This window comes from Phasianus colchicus, chromosome 4 (assembly GCF_987193195.1).
Source record: "Phasianus colchicus chromosome 4, bPhaCol1.hap1.1, whole genome shotgun sequence".
NCBI classification, from domain to species: Eukaryota; Metazoa; Chordata; class Aves; order Galliformes; family Phasianidae; genus Phasianus; species Phasianus colchicus.
This window is the reverse complement of record NC_143439.1, coordinates 63,431,497-63,450,751: the sequence shown is the minus strand read 5'-3', so window position 1 is coordinate 63,450,751 and position 19,255 is coordinate 63,431,497. Positions and strand designations below refer to the sequence as shown.

The window sequence follows — 19,255 nt, the reverse complement described above, 5'->3', positions numbered from 1 at the left end:
AATGTACTGTGAGATGCATGTAGTTCCTCAGTCTGAATAAATTCTTTTTGTCTTTGCAACAAGACCTTAAAGATCATCAAGATCTGACCCCCTGCCATGGCCTGGTTGCTCCCTTTCCTGCTTATAAGCTCCTTTCAAGTACTGGAAGGACACAATGAGGTCTCCCCAGGAGCATCCTAAAATGTGCAGACAGCTTTTTTTTTTGAGCCTAAAACTCAGTATCCCACTGCAATGTAAGCACCAACTGCTTTTGTTCTTAAACAGGTGAATGCTTTTATACTTTTTGAAACATGTCTGCACTGGAGCAACCAGAGGATGAACATCTGCTCTGCAGTGACAATCCTGTTTCAAGGTGTAGTTATTGCTCGCTTGTGTTACTCTCCTCATGAGCCATACTGAAGAGCTCATGGAGCATTGACAGGCCTGTGCCTTAAGCAACCTTGCTTTCTACATCTTCCCCAAAACAGAAAAGGGTGCAAACAAGCTTGCTTTTTGATTTATATGTGTCGTTACAGGACACCCTACTGAAACACCCATGCACCCGCCAGCAGGGACCTTTTCCTCCCAACAGCACTGCTCAGAGGCTTTGAGCCTTAACAGCCTAAAATGGTGTTTGCTGACAGTGTTGCTAAAACTGGGTTCAGATCTTAAAGTCTTGGCTGACTTAAAAATAACCCAAAGTAATGTACTTTTATTTCTGAAATCCAAATAGGCAGAGCTGCCTGTGTCAGCACCTTGTAGTGGCAGCCATCCTTCTGGATATCAGAAATAAATTGCAGAAATATCTTAGGCTGTCATGGGCTAAGTTCTATCTCGCCATGGAGGTGCTGCTCAACTTCTACCACAGTCCTTAACATCAGGATCAGACATGCTCTTGTGTAGTCGCTGTTTACTGACTGAGGGTTTGTGGGCTGAGCTCTGATGGTTGACTGTAACTGTTATCTCCCTGCACATGCAAGGGAAAAAATCCTTACCCCAAAGTTTGGTGAAAGGAAGTTTTATTTGGCATGCATTATCCCACACTTGCAAAGCTGAAGGCTGTGTATGCAGATCACTGAAATATTGTCAACAGGTATGTTAGGATTTGAGAAGATGAACTCTGTGGTAGAAACACAGTACTTCATTAGGTCCCCCTCTGCCCTTTTGTGCACTTGGGTTTTGTTAATGTGGTGGCAAAATTGTTCAAGATTTGAGATGTCTGCTAAGAAAACAATCCCAACTAAAAGAACAAACCTTTGTACTAGAAGGTAGCAGTCTCTGGTTGTTTCCAGCTCTTACCTCTGAGCTCAGATAATACTGGGTGTGCCACTTCTACTGGCTCCTCCAACATCCATCTCCTCGAATCATCCCACACTTACTGTTTGGTTCCTCCTTAGAATTGTGGCAGTCAGCAAGCTACCTGAGTCCATCTCTCCCAGGGATGGATATCTGGCTTTGGTAACCTTGGAATGGTTGTTTTCCTTCACTTCTTCCTTTTTTACTTCTGAAGCATTTGGGTCTCTGTGATTACTAGGCAGAGAACCAAGGGGAGATGCTGTCTGTATGCTCTCTTATTACAATCATAGTTAATAAAGCTTCTCTCTGACTTGTCTTAAATCATTCTTGTATTGTCACACACTTGGTGTCCCGATATTGGCTGACATTATCTTTAAGATTACCATGAAAGGTGGAACAGCTGTGAGAGATGTTACTCAAGCTAATATATGATTGCAGAAAAGGCAGCATGTTTAGACAGTTTGTGGAGAAGATCATTAGGTTCATGATTTCTTGAGCTCTTAGGAACAGGAGTGTGCTGAAAGGAAGAGCATGAATGAGGTCTTCAGGTGCACTAAGGTGAATGTTCTTCTGGATTTGTCACTGCACAGAGAGAGATTGTGAAGAGAATGGAGAAGGCATTCAGCTGCAGAGGGAGGTTATTTACAGAGGTGTACTCAGTAGCTCTGGTATTTATTTCATTGGCTTCTAAGAGGAAAAGCATCCTCACTATGAGAACAGTAATAACCGCTTCAGTTGCTTGTGGGGTACTTGGTGCCAGGCTGCTCCTCAGGCTGGTGCTGGAGGGCTGTGGGGTCATTGGAGATAGCCAGGTGGAGCATGTGAGTGATGTGCATCAGTGCATTGGGTTTGGCAGAGGAGCAGCTCATCTGGCTAGCAGTTATGCTTGGATTGGTGACCAACCAGTCCTGAGCTAGATGACCAATCTTATCTGGCTGGTGGATTACAGTTGCTATTAGAGCTTCTCCCCCAAATCCCCCAAACCTGGGGACTGAGGACTCTCCCATTACAGGGTCTCTTTCCTCTCAGGTTTGTTCTTCCAGAATCAGTGTCCAGGAAGGGGTTAGCAGCAGATCTGCAGAGTAGTCAGCAGATAGGTGCATTTTATAGACAGCTGTTTTTTTCTTTCTCTGGGTCTGGGGAGAACCAGAGGAGGTTTAGGGAGGATTTCTGGGGTATAAGGATCCCTCTTTTTGTTTTCTGATCCACAGTGGCAAACAGGCACTACGCCAACACCTGGGCATGTGCTCTTCAGCAATGCAGAGGAGATAGAGTCTCTATAATTAATAGTGATGACTTTCTCAGAGGACGGGATAAAAACTTGAGTCTTAGAAACTTAGATTCCCTTCTGGTGCTGAGGGGAGGGGAATAAGGGAGGCATTATTCAAAAGCATTTCTTTTATTTAACAGATGTTAAATAGCACTGTGCCACTATATCAATCTGTCAATTAACCCTAATAGGAAACAGCATAGAGAGAAGTAAGTGATGTGTTTTCAGGGCAGTTGTGGCCTCCCTTCCATGGGGGCACAGCCCCGCAGGCAGGGCTATGCGGAAGGAACAGTCCCACATGTGCCCAGCACATGTGGATGAGAAGAGGAATGTCTGTGGACCAACACAGAAGGAACTGGCTGCAGCTGGACAGGCATTCTGTCCCACCGCGTTCTGATGGTTGAGCTAGAAACTGGATTAAAAAAATCTTTAAAGCAGAGACCGTGCATAACTTTCCCCCCACAGCAGTGTGTATCACTGTTTTCACAGTCCAGGTGGATTAAAAGCTGGAGGAGACAAACGAACCTCTAATAGAATATCAAAGGCTGAAAAGCAACCTTTTGACAGTAGTGTACGTCGGCCCTTGAACAGCCCCAGTCTCTCTTAAAAGAGACCCATGGTGTTTTCCTCTTGAACACCATTTTTATTTCTTAAACTTGTCCCGGCTATGGATGCAGTCAACAGAATTTGGTATGATGGTACTGATAGAGCTGCACTGAGCCCAAGGTTAAGTGATGGGAATTTCAAAACAAAACGATAAATTAATAAAATGATTGTGTCACCAGCTGATCCTCTTCTGACCACCATCTGTCCCCTGATCATGTGATGTCTCCCAGCTGGCCACCCAAGAGACAAACCATGCGAGATCAACAACATATGCTGCTATTTACACATTTTAAAGGTAGTAGTTGCTAGGCTGTCCTATCACTGGTTAAAAGGAGTTATTTGGAAGCTAGGTGGATTTTCCCCCTTTTTTTTTGAGGAAGGCAGTGACTCAGCAGGTCTATTTCTAACAGAGATCGGTGAGGGCTGGATCAGTCGAAGTTCCTGTGTACAGAATGTGTGATCTCCCACCTTATTCCATGGTTTTGTGATAAACAGCAGAAAATGTGTAATGCAAAGAAGGAAAAAAAAAAAAAAAAACATCACAGATTTTAATAGTGTACCTTTTAGGAACACGATGTGCTCTCCTTGCCATACCCAGGATGCAAACCGAGCCGTGCATTTTTAAACTATTGTTAAGATCAAGGATGTGGTTATGAGAAGACTTACAATTTATAGGATACTTAAGCATTAAGGATTGAGGCACAGAACATTTCCTGGGGATTAACGACTGACTGGGTGAGCCTCAGGCCATTAACCCCTGCCTGCCATTAATCTTCAGGAAGTGCCCTGCAGTGAGGTCCCTATTGCTGTTATATGCTGAAAGAGAGAATAATAAGAAGAAAGGTCCGTGCTTTATTTATTTATATTTTACGTAACGCAGCGCTATTTGGACTGCAGGGAATTAACATCTTTCTCTCTAGCTGCTCGTGCTGCTCCAATTAATGCGTTTCATGCATCTCACTGCTTTGGGAAAGGCACTGCCTGCACAGATGTACGTGGGGCAGGATGTGGCCCTCTGCTCGTGTTGCACTCTGTTTAATACGATGAATAGGTGGTGCTTTTCCAGTGTAACTGCTGGCAGAATTCAGCCCTATAGAAAACCCAGCTCAGAATGCTTGTTTTACAGCAAAGCAATTTATTCACAGTTCTAAGGATCTTGCAGCCTTTTTTTTTTTTTTTAACTCGTTGAATAATCCTTTTAGGTTCCCCATAAAGCAGGTGAAATGCTTCTGCTGCAGTCCTAAGGCAGAACACAGGCTGCATAAATAGCATCTAAATTGCCAGGAATACAAAATACACAGAGTAATACATACCTACAAAGGCAAATTCATCCTGACAGGACTGCAGTACACGCTTATCACCAGCACAACATCTCAGGGAGAAAAAGAAAAAAAAAAAAAAAAGTGGCTTTGTATTAAAATTGCATATGCATTTCTCTCTATATTTAAACACTTAAACGGTATTTTGTGCATGTGCTTAAAAACAGACGCAGGCACCCTTTTAATGAGGCTGCCCGCTCCAACATTGATTAGCTGGGAGATGTATAGTTGCCATGAAGCTGGCTGATGCTTTTTTTTTTTTTTTTTTTTCTTTTTTTCTTTTTGCAGAGTATCTTTGCAAAAAAAGAAAAAAGCTTTTTTTTTTTTTTTTTTTTTTTTTTTGGTGTGTGTGTGTGTGTGTGTGTGTGTGTGTACATGGCCTCAGTCCTTGCAGCCTCCCAGAGAGTCTGTCAAGGCGCAACTTAAAAGCTCGTTCAGGCGACCATGACCCCCCGCCAGCAGATTGTCTGCCTAAAAGGTAAGGGAAAGCTGCAAAAGAAGTAGAAACTTAAAAGTAGCTTCTCAAAGGCTGCATAGATCTCTCTCTCTCTCTCTCTCTCTCTCTCTCTCTTTTTTTTTTTTTTTTTTTTGTTAAACCTAAAGTGTTTAAAAGCTTTAATATTGATGGCCTGTCAACTTTGTCCTGATTCTTTGGCTTTCAGTTAAAAGGTTTTTGTTGTTGTAGCTTATGCAGTTGCTCTGTTGCTATGGAAACGTGACATCAAAATGACGTTTCTCTGTTTAAAAGCTTTTAACTAAATTCCTGCCTGTCAGATGTAGGCCCCATTTTGTGCACTCAAGCTTCAAGCTGTTGCAAAAAGGTTTCATATGTTCTGTTGTCATTCAAATTCTTTATCCACATATGCATGTCTTGCACTACAAAAACCTAAGCTAAAAACTCAATCTATATTAAGTGTCCTCTTTTAAAACCCTTTTAGGTCAGTCAGCAATGGCTGCAGCAGAAATTCCCAGTTACATTGTCTCTTCTCAGACTGAGAAACACAGGAGGGCCAGAAACTGGACTGATGCAGAAATGAGAGGTTTAATGCTGGTCTGGGAAGAATTTTTTGATGAACTGAAACAAACTAAAAGGAATGCCAAAGTTTATGAGAAAATGGCTAACAAACTCTTTGAAATGACGGGAGAAATTCGCCACGGAGAGGAAATAAAGATAAAAATTACAAATATGACATTCCAGTACAGGTAAGCTTCAGTTAATTCTTTTTATTTTAAGAGATGTTAGCAGGGGCAAGGCTGCGCTGCTTGCCTTTCAGAGAGAAGTATCCTTCAGCAAATGTGTAGATAAGAGATTAAAGATTGTTCGTATCGCTTTTAAAATTCTCTCTCGCCATCGCTGTTACGTCATTCTTCATTTTTCCCCCATTTCATTGCAAACTCCGGGACAACTTTGTCGCGTCGTAATTAACTCGCGGTGTTATGATGTAGAGGGATGGAAATGCAGTTAGTGGGAAAGCAGATTTTTTTTTTTTTCTCTTTGCTGATTGTGTCAGCCTGGCAGCAGCTGCTTGCGGGGAAACTCCTGCAGTTGGAAGTGGCCAGAGAGGGTCGGTGTGACAAGGCAAAGTTTTGCTCGCTTTAATAATAAATACCGAATAATGCTTTTGGGGAACGAAGCTCCTGGGTTTTATTCGTGTGAGTTGAAGGGTTACACTTCAAGGGGCCGGGAATAATGGAATGCCTTATTGCTGAGTGACACACATTGCTGTAATTATAAGCAGCGCTGCTATATCTGCAGGGAGGGGATCGATGTGCACCGTCAATACCGCTCCCGAGGAGCTGGGGGAGGGCGGAGGTGGCTGCGAGGAGAGGAGATGGAGCAGGAGGGGAAGTTGGCTTGGAAAACGAGAGACGTTTGTTGCTTTGAGGGGAAAAGGAATTGGAACTTAGCAGAAACAAATGCTTCTCTTTCTCCTTTCTTTTTTCTTTTTCTAAAATTCTTATCTCTGCGAGGCACAAACTGCCTCATACTGGAAATCCTGAGCGGTGATTTCAGCCGTGTGCTTGTAATGCAAGAAAATCAAATATGTGACTCTTTTATTTAATCTCTCCTCAAAGCTCATATTAATAATAAAAAAGGTTATTACAGCAGGCAACCATGTTAAAACTGCTTGCTTCTCTGTAAGGCACCCTCCTGTATTTAATGCAGAGACTGCTCATCACATAGAAAACTAGGGAGAATCCTGTAAACCCCTTAACTTTGAATGTCCTCCTGCATTTGTAAGACCCACGAGCATAACGTTTAACATCATTTTCCATAATACTAAATCCACGTTTTCCAGCAGATGCTAATGCCTCCAAAATGTTTGACTAACCCTGTCGTAATCCTTGTAATTTTCTTCACCCAGACTAAGTGAGAGGGCTGGAAGCACGATCCATTTTTGCCCTGCATCGCCCAGCAGTTGCCACTCAGCTGCAGAGCTGGGAGCTGCTGGCTCCCCAGACCACTGCTTAGCCTGCTAGATCTGCAGCCTCCCTGCTGAGCAGCACAGCTCGCAGCACCAGGATTTTACAGGTGTCTAGCTAGCAACACCGTGCAATATTGAAGTGCCGTAATTGCCAAGCACAATAGGCTATCTCTGTCAGCCTTTGTTCTAAATTTTCAGTGTTGTCATCAGTCAGACCGTCTCAGCTTTTCTAATTAATGTTTCTTCTTTAAAGTTGCAGTGGGGGAAGGGAAGAAATGAACCCCTCTCACCCATGCAGTCTGCGTGTGTGTGCGTGTGTGGAAACGCAGTGCTTAAAAAAATTCTTATGTCTCTGTGAACTTCTGAGATTGCTTCTGCTGCGTGTTGTCGTGCTGCTGCTCTGTTGTGCCGTGCATTGCAGCTCCCTGCTCATTGATTAAGATGCTAATTTATGAGAGTTAGAAAACTGCCTTGCACCACCACGGGGCTGTTTCATTTTGCGCTCTTGGATTTGAAATGCATCTCCTATATTGTTTGTTTCTATCCAACGCAGGCTTGTTTGCTTCGCTTTCAAGGGGAAGTGATAGAAAACCCAGGAACAAATGCGAGATATGACTTAAAATTTATCATTTTCTGGAGGCTTTTTGTTGGCGTGTCAGAATGGGAAACACTGTGGTAAAACCAAATGACGTTAATTGCCTTGGGCTGCTGGCTTTGCTTTGAGGCACCTGAGTTTTGATCTATGTTTTGTTGTCTGGAGGATACTTAAAGAAGTGTACTTAAAGGTGTTTTACCTTCGTGCATTTCCACGCATCACAGCTGCACTCTGCAGTGAAGAAAAAATATCCTGAAAGTGGGTAAAATCATCTGAGACAGTCTGTGATGATGACGTAGAGTTAGCAAGCACAACATGGGAAAGTAGCACCAATAGCAAAGCCTCAGCTTTGTCCTGCACCGAGTGGTGATTTCTTCCCACTGCATCAGGCAGATTGACCAACTCTGTAGTGTCACAAAGTTGCTGTGGTCTCTACTTTGATAGTCAGAAATGAACAAGAGCAGAATAATTAATCAGAAAATAGTGTTACTTACTGTTGTGACATAATTTCATAAAGACAAATATTTTTTTGCCCTGCAAACTACTTATGAGCGCATACATATATATAAGAATATACACATTATGTATATTTTTCCTTTAGCAGGAATAGAAGTACTTGATTATTTTATAGCTCTGTTAGCAAAGTTCAGTGGTAAGTGTCCTTGCTGCCAAGTCACATCCTGGAATCTCTCTGAAACAATCATTAATGATCTGAAATATTAAAGGATCTAAAATAGTAAACACGTTTATAATGGTGAACACATAATGGTGTTTTCCAATCTGAGGATCCCTTAGACTTTTGATCCAATTCTATATTGTTTTGCTTGTTTTGCCCAATGGAAGCCATTACTCACGGTGCTGAAGAAGCCAAAGTGAGACAGACATACGTGTAAGTAGGGGAGGAACACTTATCCAGCAGGTATTGCACAAGCTGCAGCTGATGGAAATACATCATTGCCAATGGTGGCCTGGAGCTTGGGCTGAGCTAACAGCCCAGGTGTTCGCCTGGGTTCCTGGCTGCATCTTTTGATCCCATGTGGAAAGCTGTGCTGCCAGACAAAGTTAGTTCAGGGGTAGCTCAGAGCATGTGAGCTTCTGCCACTAACACAATTGTAGGGCGATCGTAACCCATTCCTCCACATCTGTAGTAAAAGCATCGTGCAAATGTTAGAATGCCATCATATAAATCTATCATATTCATTATTTCCTCCTGGAATTATGCTTATTTCTGAATGCCCTACATTTCAACAAGGTGACAAGTTAATGGGAAGCTGTTTAGAAAACATGATTAGGATAAGATGTGGAAAGCTTTCTTTATTAAGAGAAATGGGAAAGTCTGTGGCTTGCTTGGAAAAAAAACAACCCAAAACAGAAACGAGTTGTAGAGGTGTGTGAAAGCATACTGCACTATTTTTGAGAATACAAAGCAGGCACTTCTTTTACCATAAGAAGTTCTTGAAACTGCAAGGTTAGAAACGTAAAACTAGTTGAAAAGTCGTATAAGTTTGTATTACCCTGCATAATGAGCATGTGGAACCTATTACTGCTGACACCGAGACCAACGGAGTGGTAGGTTGTTTTATTATTCTCGTGAAAGATCAGATTTATTAAATAAAAATACAGGCATCATTTGTCTTCTAATTAGAGTCATAAAAGATAGTGGATGTCAGGATATTGCTGTCAATGGAAAAGGAAACAAGTACTGTTACAGTTGAATTTCCCCCCCAAAAAACTATCAACATGTTTCTTCAAGTATTTCATATGGATCTTTGTCAGAATGGAGGCAGTGCGATGATGATCTGCACTCCTCTGCCTTATGGTAGCCCAAGTGCACTTGGAGGAACCTTTCAAGGTTAAATCACCTTATCCTGAAGTAATCCTTGCTGTAGTTTCCGTATGTTAAGGAACCATTAAATCCACTGTGGGATTTAATGTATAGTTAGCTTATTTAAGTGGAAAATTTTGCACATCCAGAAGGAAAACTTTGGAAAGTACATTTGGGTAAAATTCTGCTTTTAGGAATCGCACCTGAAGCTGAAGGACAGAGCAACCAACAGGTTTTTAAACTTGATTTTTAAAGTCACCTGGGTAGCAAGGTGCACGAACGTCCCACTGTGTCTGTCAGGTGGGACAAGGGGCTGAGCCAGGCCTGCTGGAATTCAAGTTATCTTTCTGATGTGCTGCATATCAGAAGTTTTGCTGGGATTAGTATGCCATTACTTGCACGTCAGCATCACTTAGAGTATTTGCTGAATTCTTTCTATTATATAGGCTACTTGGGGCATTCAGCACATATAACCCTGTAATTAGTCCTTCTGAAAGAAAGCACTTCCTCATCAATGATGATATACTGTGCTTAATACACTCTATCTGCTGTTGTACTACTACTGGCATAGTATGCTCTGGCTCATAGAAATAAAACAAGGTTTGGAAAGCTTGTACAGTCATTCTCAGTTTTGACTGATTCCCTCTGATGTTTAAAAATAAGAGCTGTGTGAATGCAAATTTATTGTTTTCAGTAACATCACCCTCCCAAAGCCTAGGAAATAGGATGCAGCTGTTGCTATTTGATTTGAATCACAGTCAATTAATGTTAGCGATTGGTAAATTTGAATCAGTGTCATGATTTGAATATGTGATCAGTTTATTTTTGTTTTCGTGTGTACATGGTAGCAATTAGTTATTGTTGCTTGTGTAATTCATTGCTATCCTCTGTGACATTAAGCAAGTGGAATATTTGACCTGTGCTACAGCAAATGATGAAATGTAAGTGCACCAAATTTAATGCAGAAAGTTAAATTTGAATATTTTACCAGCTTTCTCTTTGATTTCAATAATTTATAGCAGATGCACAACTTAAGTACTGTACTTTCATACATCTTTCTTTCCCTCCCCCATTGACTGGCTCATGAACAGTTGCTATTTATTATTTATTTCGAAAGCTTTTCACAGAAACCCCAGGAGATGAATCTTGTATCCATTCCTTAAGGCAAGCAGTAATATCAAATACTGTAATAATAATAAAAAAGCAATAGCGTGTTGAACAAAGAGTGAAAAAAGAAGAAAAAAAAAAAAAGCAAATTGTCGATGTCTTTACTGATGACATAATGATATAATGATTTTTAAAAACTCTCTAGGATGTAATATTGTAATAATATTGTAATAATTTTATTTTAGAAGGCAGATAATAGGCAGAGAGAACAAAGTCTGAAGAAAGGTCAACGGCAGCACAAATTACTCAGCTGGTGTTGCAGTCCATTCTGAGGAGTGTTTTGGCACTGGGACCTAAAAACCCATTAATTTGTTCACTTCCCTCCAATAAGACTCACAGCCACCTTTCAGATTAAGTGGGTAACAGTATTTTTCATACTTCAGAAATTTGTCCCCTGGAAACTCAACTTTGATGCCAGTTTTTGGAGAGAGCTCTCCATTGCCTCTGCTCTCAGCTGGATTTTAATAGAGCCTCATGAAACTGCGACAGGTCCAGATAAACTCAGCAGGAATTTATTTTGCAAAGTCTGTTGACTTTCTCACTTACTCCTACCTTATTTTTCTGCCTTGCTCACTCACTCAGGCAATGATTTGCCCGATACATGTTTTCAAAGTGTTGAATGTTTGGCTTATCTTCCTCTCTTTTCCAAACTGCTGTATCCCAATGTAAATCATAGAATCATAGAATGGTTTAGGTTAGAAGGGACCTCAAGGATCATCAAGCTCCAACCCCCCTGCTGCATGCAGGGCAGCCAACCTCCATATTTAATACTAGACCAGACTGCCCAGAGCCCCTTACAACCCAGCCTTGAACACCTCCAGGGACGGGGCATCCACAGCCTGTGCCAGCACCTCACCACTCTCAGAATAAAAAAATTCCCCCTGGTTTCCAACCTAAATCTTCCCTCCTTCAACTTAAAACCATTTTCCCTTGTCCTGTTATTATCTACCTTTTCAAAGAGTTGAAAAATGTTGTTCTATTCCTTTCTAACTTCTTCACTTTTCAAGAAAAAAGAACAAAACCAACAAGAAACATGAAACAAAGCCACACAAAAGCAAAACAAAGAGAAAAGCAGCTTTACATTTTGCATGCAACTACAACCTGTTGTGATTATTTATGATAATGATTGACTGGGAGCAGTAAATGCATCTTTGTCTTAGACTTCAGTTCTGCCAGGGTTACACTTATCTTGGTGCAGGAAGAAGCTCTCAGCTGTCTCTCTCAGTTTTCTGGTTTGTTTCAAAATAATCAGTGAATCCTGAAGCTTGATCTTAATGTTGCCAAGTTATCTATTTGATTTGTTCTCCCAGTTTTCCTCCACCGCTCGCAGTGTTCCTACCTCTTTTCCAGAGTAGACGCTCCCTTTCCCATTATCTTCTCTTTATCTATTTCATCTTTTTTCCTTTGTATATGAGCCAGACTCCATACAGGTAGATAGTTGCTGCTGGTGCTGCTTTTAAGCTAATGAAATTCTCATGTCAACCTTCTGGTAATGATAACTTTCTTCTTTCTTTTAGCCGAGAGCTACGTTAAATAGACAGAAATAGAAGAATCTGTATCCATCCAATGCAGTCAGAGCCATAGAAATATCTAGTTTTGTCTATCTGCAGTCCTAGAACTGTGTGGGCAGATAACAAACTACAGCTCTCCTTCAAAAATCCTGAGTGTTAGCAAAAATGGGGCCTAGGCACATAGCTGAGCTCAAACATAAGAAACCGAGGTACTGACATAACTGGGCAAAATAGCTGCTCCTGAAAAGTTTTGCTAAAGTAAGGAAATTAACAGTTAGTTCAGGGTGATATGATAAAAATTAAGGAAGAATAATTTGAATGTCTTTCCAGTGATAAACATAATAATGCTTGGAAGTTAATGTATTCAGAATGGTCATCAGGACACTGATTCAGGGCAGAATAATGCTGGATGGAGCTGCCTTCTTTGAGCTTAGATCAGATAGAGGCCTTCCCTCAGCCTTTTCTGCTGTGAGCTGAACAAGCCAGGGGACCTCAGCTGTTCCTCATACATCTTGCCCTCTAGACCTGTAACCATCTTCATGGCCCTCCTTTGGATGCTCTGTAGTAGTTTTATGTCCTTTTTATATTGTGGTGCCCCCAATCCTGTCCCTGGGACAACTGAATCCTCTGCACAGATTGAAGGTGGACTGACTGGGTAGCAGTTCTGCACGCAGACATGAGGAGCTGGCTGACACTAGGCTTAACACAAGTCATCCGTCTGCCCCAGAGCAAAGTTGGCAGAATACCACACCTGAGCTTTATTGTCTTTTCTGGGAGAATGTTTTGCCGTTCTCAGGGCTCAAACCAAGTCTGGTGAAATCTTAATGCAGCTGTAGACTTTGCTCTGACATGGCAGGGATGTGCTCATGCGTGGCTTTTTGCTGTCTTACCCACGAGGATGACAGACCATGGTGAATGCATTCAATGAGTAGCTAAGGATGATACTGTAAAATGCTTAAATGTACTGAAGGTTTTAACATGCTCAGGAAAATAGGAAATGTAGACCCAGCTAGAAGCTTACAGTGGCGTAATTGACATGTTTGGCATACAAATAGCTTGAACAATTAGACAAAAATAATCAATATCAAATGATGGTTGCTGTGAGCCCAGTATTTTGCTATTCTGTGTCTGTACTTAATGGATATAGACGTGTTTGTAGGTTGTGCTAGATATTCTCTGACTATGAAATTGCAGCAGCAGGTTGTGAAACATGTATGAAATTAAAATTTTGAATGCATAGAGGGCATGAAAAAACAGACAGCTGTGGAGGCTTTGCAATGAAAGACTTTCCCAAAAAGCTGGGAAAGCTCATCAGACCTTGCAAGGACCAAAAAAAAAAAAAAAAGAAGAAGAATCCTTAAATGTCTTCAAAATCTAAGCAAATCTTTCTGCCTTCTTTTCTCACTGGTGGATTTCCCCTTAACCTAGGCTCGGTGGTGTCTAAAAGGAAGAACTTCAAGTTCCCACTTTTAAGTTTGGCAGCATTTTTATCATGTTTACATGTTACTTAATTCTTTCTTTTCCGGGACTGATGTGGGCAGGATGGATTAATGTGGAAGGCTTCAAGAAAAAAGGCTGGGCCAGGTGTCCAGGAATCGTTTTCATCTTTTTTTTTTTCCCTGCAAATTGAAACCTCTTCATAGCTGGGAGAATCGGATTTGGATTTGTTTCTTCTTTTTTTTCTTCTTCTTCTTCTTCTTTTTTTTTTTTTTTTTAATGTAAATAAAACCTGGTTCATGGAAATGGAGCTTTTGTCATCAATCTTGCCTCCCCTGTTTTCTTCCTTTGATGAACTTTTGGTTAGACTAACTTAAAGATCCCATCTGGGAGAGGCAAAAGGCAAACAGGAGGAAATTTTGAGATGTTAGCTGGCCAGTGGAGTATCTTTGAGATGTGTCTGTTCACCTCAGGTTTTTTATTTCTCAATAAAATATTAAAAAAAAAAAAAGTGAATAAAAAAACAGTGGATGTTAAATGGGTGAACTTCACATTAGGACTCAATGATAAATCTTATAACAAAATGCATGTGAGGAACAAGGTCATGGCTGACAGTTTTTCAACTGTAATCTTTTTGTGTACTGTATAATGCATTATTAACTGCTTTATTATTATTATTATTATTATTTTAAATAAATGAAGCTATATTTCTTCCCATACTGATCTTTACCCTGTTTCAGATAAGTAGGCATCTATATCTTATGGTTGTTACTGGAATGTTCTAAAAGGCGATGTTGACCTTTTAGGCAAAGTGAGGAGGAGAATATGAATGATATTTGTAGACATTGATATTCATAATGGGAAATATTCATATAGAAGAGCTCTATGAGGAGTACTTAAAAAAGAAAACAAGCACTAATGTTGTGTGCCTTTTCTTGCAGGAAATTAAAATGCATGACTGACAGTGAAACTGTTGCACCTGACTGGCCTTACTACAAAACCATTGATAGGATCTTATCCAAAGTGACAGACCACAGTGATGTGAAAATGCATGAAAATCAGCAACCAGGTCCTTCTACATCACAGACAGAGGCCTCGCAGTCACCATCAGCTAAGTCTACACCTCTGTATTTGCCATATAATCAGTTTACATACGAAGGAAGGGAAGAGTGCTTTGAAGATGAACATTCAGAGAGCTCATCAAGCTTACTTTCTTACAAGCTGAGGTAGCATCTAATTTTTTTTTCCCCGCTTTCTAGTATTTCACAGAATGAATGGGATCTGCTTTCACAAAAGGGAAATCCTGGAACATTTTTCTCTAACGGCTCTTGCAGCTTTCCTGTAAATCACAAATTGAGATACGTTTCCCATTCTGCTGAATTTGGGCAATTTCTTTCTTCTTTCGTGAGAGATTGGAAGGGAGCAGAAGGACTGGGCAAAAAGTCATTTAGTATTGCCAAAATTCAGCATGTATGTCTCTGCTCACAGGAGGTAGTGTGTTTGTGGTAGGAGTACAGATATGTTCATGATTGTGCTGCAATGTTGTATCTCTTACCACATTTTGCTTAGATGATTTTTGGCTTGCTCTAGGTTTTTTGTTGTTTTGTTTTCTTTTAGTAGGAGTAATGGGATGAGATTTCCCTGGCTTCAGCTATTATTAAAATGGTGAAAAGTTGCAAACTAAATATTGCCATGGACACTGAAGTGCTGTTCATGCAGTTTGAAAGTACATTGCATACATTATATAAAATGAAGAATGTCATTTTTTCAAAGTAAATGCTTGGTTGAGAATGCAAATGTGTTTCCTTTTCTGATAAGATTGGAGTTGTCTGGAAGGCAGCATTTTAGCAGAAGGCAGGCTATGTACTTTAGACTTCACTGATCTCATTTTTCATCCAGAGTGGTGTGAAATAAGAGTTGATTACAGTTTTCTGGCAGGAAAAAGTTGGTCCTGAAGATTTTATCACGAGTCTGTGAGGCTTTAACTGTAACAATAAAATTATCTGTCAGTCACGCAGCTGAGAGGGTGTAAAGCTGGAAGAAGAATCAACCTAACAAGTTTTGATTATTGTTTCCAGGCCTACTCTTGGATGGGTAAAACTAGGATAAGTCCACTCAATCATTCAAGCAAATGGTCCTTGAATAGCTGACTATTTTAAAAACTAGTACATAAATCCTGAACTGTAACAGTCTTCTTGTTCACAGGCAATAATTTTTTTACATCGTAGTTCATTGTAGTGGCTTGATATCCCCTGATAAACAACCTCTTGTGGTTTAGTATCTGTGAATGCAAAGACATCTCTCATGCAAGAACTCCTTCACCAATTCTTAAATTGGTTTCTATTAATATTTTTTAATAGTTAAGAAGTTGTTTATTCAAAACAATGAGGTGTATTTCATACACTAAACTATTTGATAACATAAAGATGTATTTTTTGTCACAAGATGTTAGATTTCTTCATATCAGGGATGATTTCCTAATCATGGGATCATATTAATTCCTATTTTTGTTGCAATTCAAAGGTGAGAAAAATCTTTGAAATTTCTATTTTGTTTTAATGGGACGCCTGGTATTTGCTCAGTATTTTACAAGCTTATATTGCATTGCAATATCAATAAAGCATCTGACAATAATAGAGTTGGATAATTCAAAGTGATGGAGTCTTGTTCTGCAACTAAGCTTCTAAAATCAGAATTTCTAACAACACTTATGAACGACTTTTTATCTAATTGAAAACAGTGTTTTTTCATCCCGTGGTCTAACTTATAGCCTTGTTTCTTTATTGTTGAAATAATGACAAAATGTAATTATACAGGTTGTGAATGGGGTTCAGACCTCATCAATTTTGCCATTTCTATCATGCTGAAAATGGGAATGAAAATAATTTACTTTCATAGGTTAATAGACTATAATAAAACCTCAATGTCAGCTGGAGTGGCTGCCTGTTAGAAAACACCATCCATGTATTTAAATTCAGTTATTCTGATGTGGAGCCCGAAGGTGTTATGGAGGGCATTCTGTGGCATGGTTCCCCACAGCAGTGACTTCTGACTCAGAGCCTCGTATCTCTATTGCCTTCATTGCTTTGTTCTTATGATTTTACTCTTAGAAATTTTTCACTACACATCCAGCCTAGTACTGATATATGCAGAAGATGGAGAATTCACTCATCACTGTAATAATCTGTTCCAGTGATTATCCCTTGTTTAAACCAGTGTCTTGATTCTGGTTGGAAAATAGTGAGTTAAACTTTGTTTTTGAGGCCCTCCTAGTATTTTTTGCTTGTTTCCTTGAAGTAGTTGTGTATTATGGTCATTCCATCTTTGCTATTCTTCAATTTTTGAAAGGTAAATTGGCTGCTACACAAGGCTTACGCACCAAAAGAGTAAGATTAGACCTTTTTGTGGTTGTACTCTTCAATTCAAGGATGAGTCTCATTAATTCATGGATGCATTTGACTGTATTTGAATGGGCCTATGTTTATCAGAAAACATAGGTTTTTCTGATTTTCAGCCCTCAAACGATGAAGATCTTCCATTTCTAATACTAATATTTATTTTCAGGTCATTTCTAGTTCTTTTTCATTAAAAATGGGTTATTATTCAGATTGGTACGTAGCAGAAAAATAACACAGTCAAGTCAGAAATGGTAGTTAGCTCTTCAGACCTATAAATCCCAGAAACCAATGATACTGGAGACCCATTTGCCACGAAGTTGTTAGAAAGAATTGTTATTGTGGTTTTGTGGAGGTAACACATTTGGTAGACAGATTATTCTTTGTGTTCAACTTCTGCTTCATCAGTTATTCTGACACAGTACTGAAATGAGCCTTATTGAGTGAGTATAGGCGATCACATAATTTTTTAATTTAAAGAGAGAATTAATTAGATTTTACATAGACAGCAAATGCGTTTGAGAGTGGAAACATCTTGCCTAATTGTATCTGGAAGTTTTGCTTTGTTCTTCCTGGCCTTCAACACACATCCTTGTTTCTGTTCTGTTCAGGGGAATCATTATTTTCTTCATTGCTTTGAGTCATGCCTGTCTGTTTTTGTAGTGTACAAATAGCTTTGCAAGGTTCTGCTTGGAACATGATCCCAAATGCCAGAGCTTTTTCATGCTCCATCTGCACGCTCAGGGGAATTTCAGTGCCAGTTCTTTTGGTGGCTCCCTGTCATTAACACTGGAGGTGTAAGGGTACCACCAGATTGTATTTGAGGTTCTGGATTTCCTAGACCATTCTTTTCTTCAGGTCTCAAAATGTACCTTCAGAGCCTAGGCTTGGAGTGCTTCTTTGGCAGGAGGAATGGATGCTGCTGCATCTCCACTGTCACAAAGGCTGTGGCTGCGCAGGAATGCAGTGCGGAAAACCGACTGATGTTTGCTCTGTGAAGCACTGATCTTTACTTATGCCGATGCCTAGAGCCTATCAAACTAGACAAACTCCTACCTGAAACTGCTTGAGGGATATTGATTCTGATGGGATGCTCACCGCTGAACCATATGTATTTTATTCCTATCCCTGCTTCCCTCTTTACTTTCTGTTAGAAAAAGTTATTAACACTGGAGAGGGCTCTCTGGACCTACAAAGGAGACCTAGAACTTCTCATGAAAGATGGCTCAGTATCTGAAGAAGCACTTTGATTCAGATAGCTGCTTCAGGAATCACTGGACATTTTACATTGTTTCACACTGCTGAGGGTCCTTTACTCATAAATTAGATTCTTCAGATTCTTCTTTTCTTTCTTGAGAGGAGTGGTGATTGGGAACACTACCGAAGCTAGGTGGTCTGAAATCGGTATTTATGTTCATTGAAGGCTGGCTAATTAGCAAGTCTTGTTTTTAATTGTGAACAGCAACACAGAGTACCTAACAGACCCTAGAGAATCCATGTGCCCTGGCTTTTGGGGTAACTTTCTGAGCTGGGACCCCATTCTGAGCAAGCACTTGTCAGCAGGTACGCTTTCTCAGCTATTATCAGACTGCAGATACTGCCGATGCACTTTCCTGGGTAGCCACCATCACCACTGGATGTTTTGCCTTTCTTTCCTTCCCAGAGCCATGCAAGGCGTTATTGTCTCAGACTCCTTATTGTCTTATAGACTTTTGATGGGCCACATCTAGTCACTGAAAAACAGTTATTATTCTGCATTGTAGGACAGTCTTTAGAGCGATGTTTCAAAATTCTTTTTCTTATCTTAAAAAAAGTCTTAAGATCTTTCAATGCAAATCACTTCATCTCCTTCCTTACCCTCACTCCCCTCCTCCCCCCCCCCACTTTTTGGGGGTCTTTTTGATCCTAATCAAAATTTAAAAAAAAATAATGAAATGACAGAGACAAGCACCAAGAAAGATGATGCAATACTCAGAGCAGCTCAGTACCAACTACATGCCCTGCATGTTCCTTTTCATTCCTTATTAAGGACCATTCCCTCCATGACCTACAGTGACAAAGATGCAAGCCCTTTTGTGGCTCTGGGAGCCAATTCTGACTTGTTTCAGTTGTGTTGGTTTACCAGCACTATTTCCTAATACTGTATAGGAAAGAGAATAGAAAGATCCATCAAGTTTCAGTAATAAACTTCACAGAGGATTTAAAATTCCTAAGGTTATTTTGGCTAAAATAATCATAATTTTGGTGAAGAAAATCCTTTGAGTTATGCCAGTAACTTTGAATATCTGGATAATCTGAAAGCCAGCAGTCTCTGGTCACCACATCAGTGTACATTTGTGAAGAAAGGCTGTCGTGGTTTCTTACCTGTGCATAGGAGGATGTATGACTAAGCTGTAGTGAAGCAGTTTCCTTCAAGATCTATTCTATTC

At 40.2% G+C, this 19,255-nt stretch overlaps 1 protein-coding gene across 3 annotated transcripts in view; it reads left to right on the top strand.

Moving 5' to 3' along the window:
- Positions 1-19,255, top strand: part of MSANTD1 (Myb/SANT DNA binding domain containing 1) — a 30,141-nt gene that overhangs the window by 8,920 nt on the left and 1,966 nt on the right. Inside the window, exons 1-3 of one of the 3 annotated variants that reach the window (XM_090140101.1) lie at positions 4,842-4,948; positions 5,409-5,673; positions 14,373-14,657. In XM_090140101.1, coding sequence (XP_089996227.1) covers positions 4,915-4,948; positions 5,409-5,673; positions 14,373-14,657 — 584 coding nt within the window. In that variant the 5' untranslated portion in view covers positions 4,842-4,914. Of the gene's footprint in view, positions 1-4,841; positions 4,949-5,208; positions 5,292-5,408; positions 5,674-14,372; positions 14,658-19,255 lie in introns of those variants that run through there. The other 2 variants (XM_031588722.2, XM_090140102.1) reach the window with 2 other exon arrangements.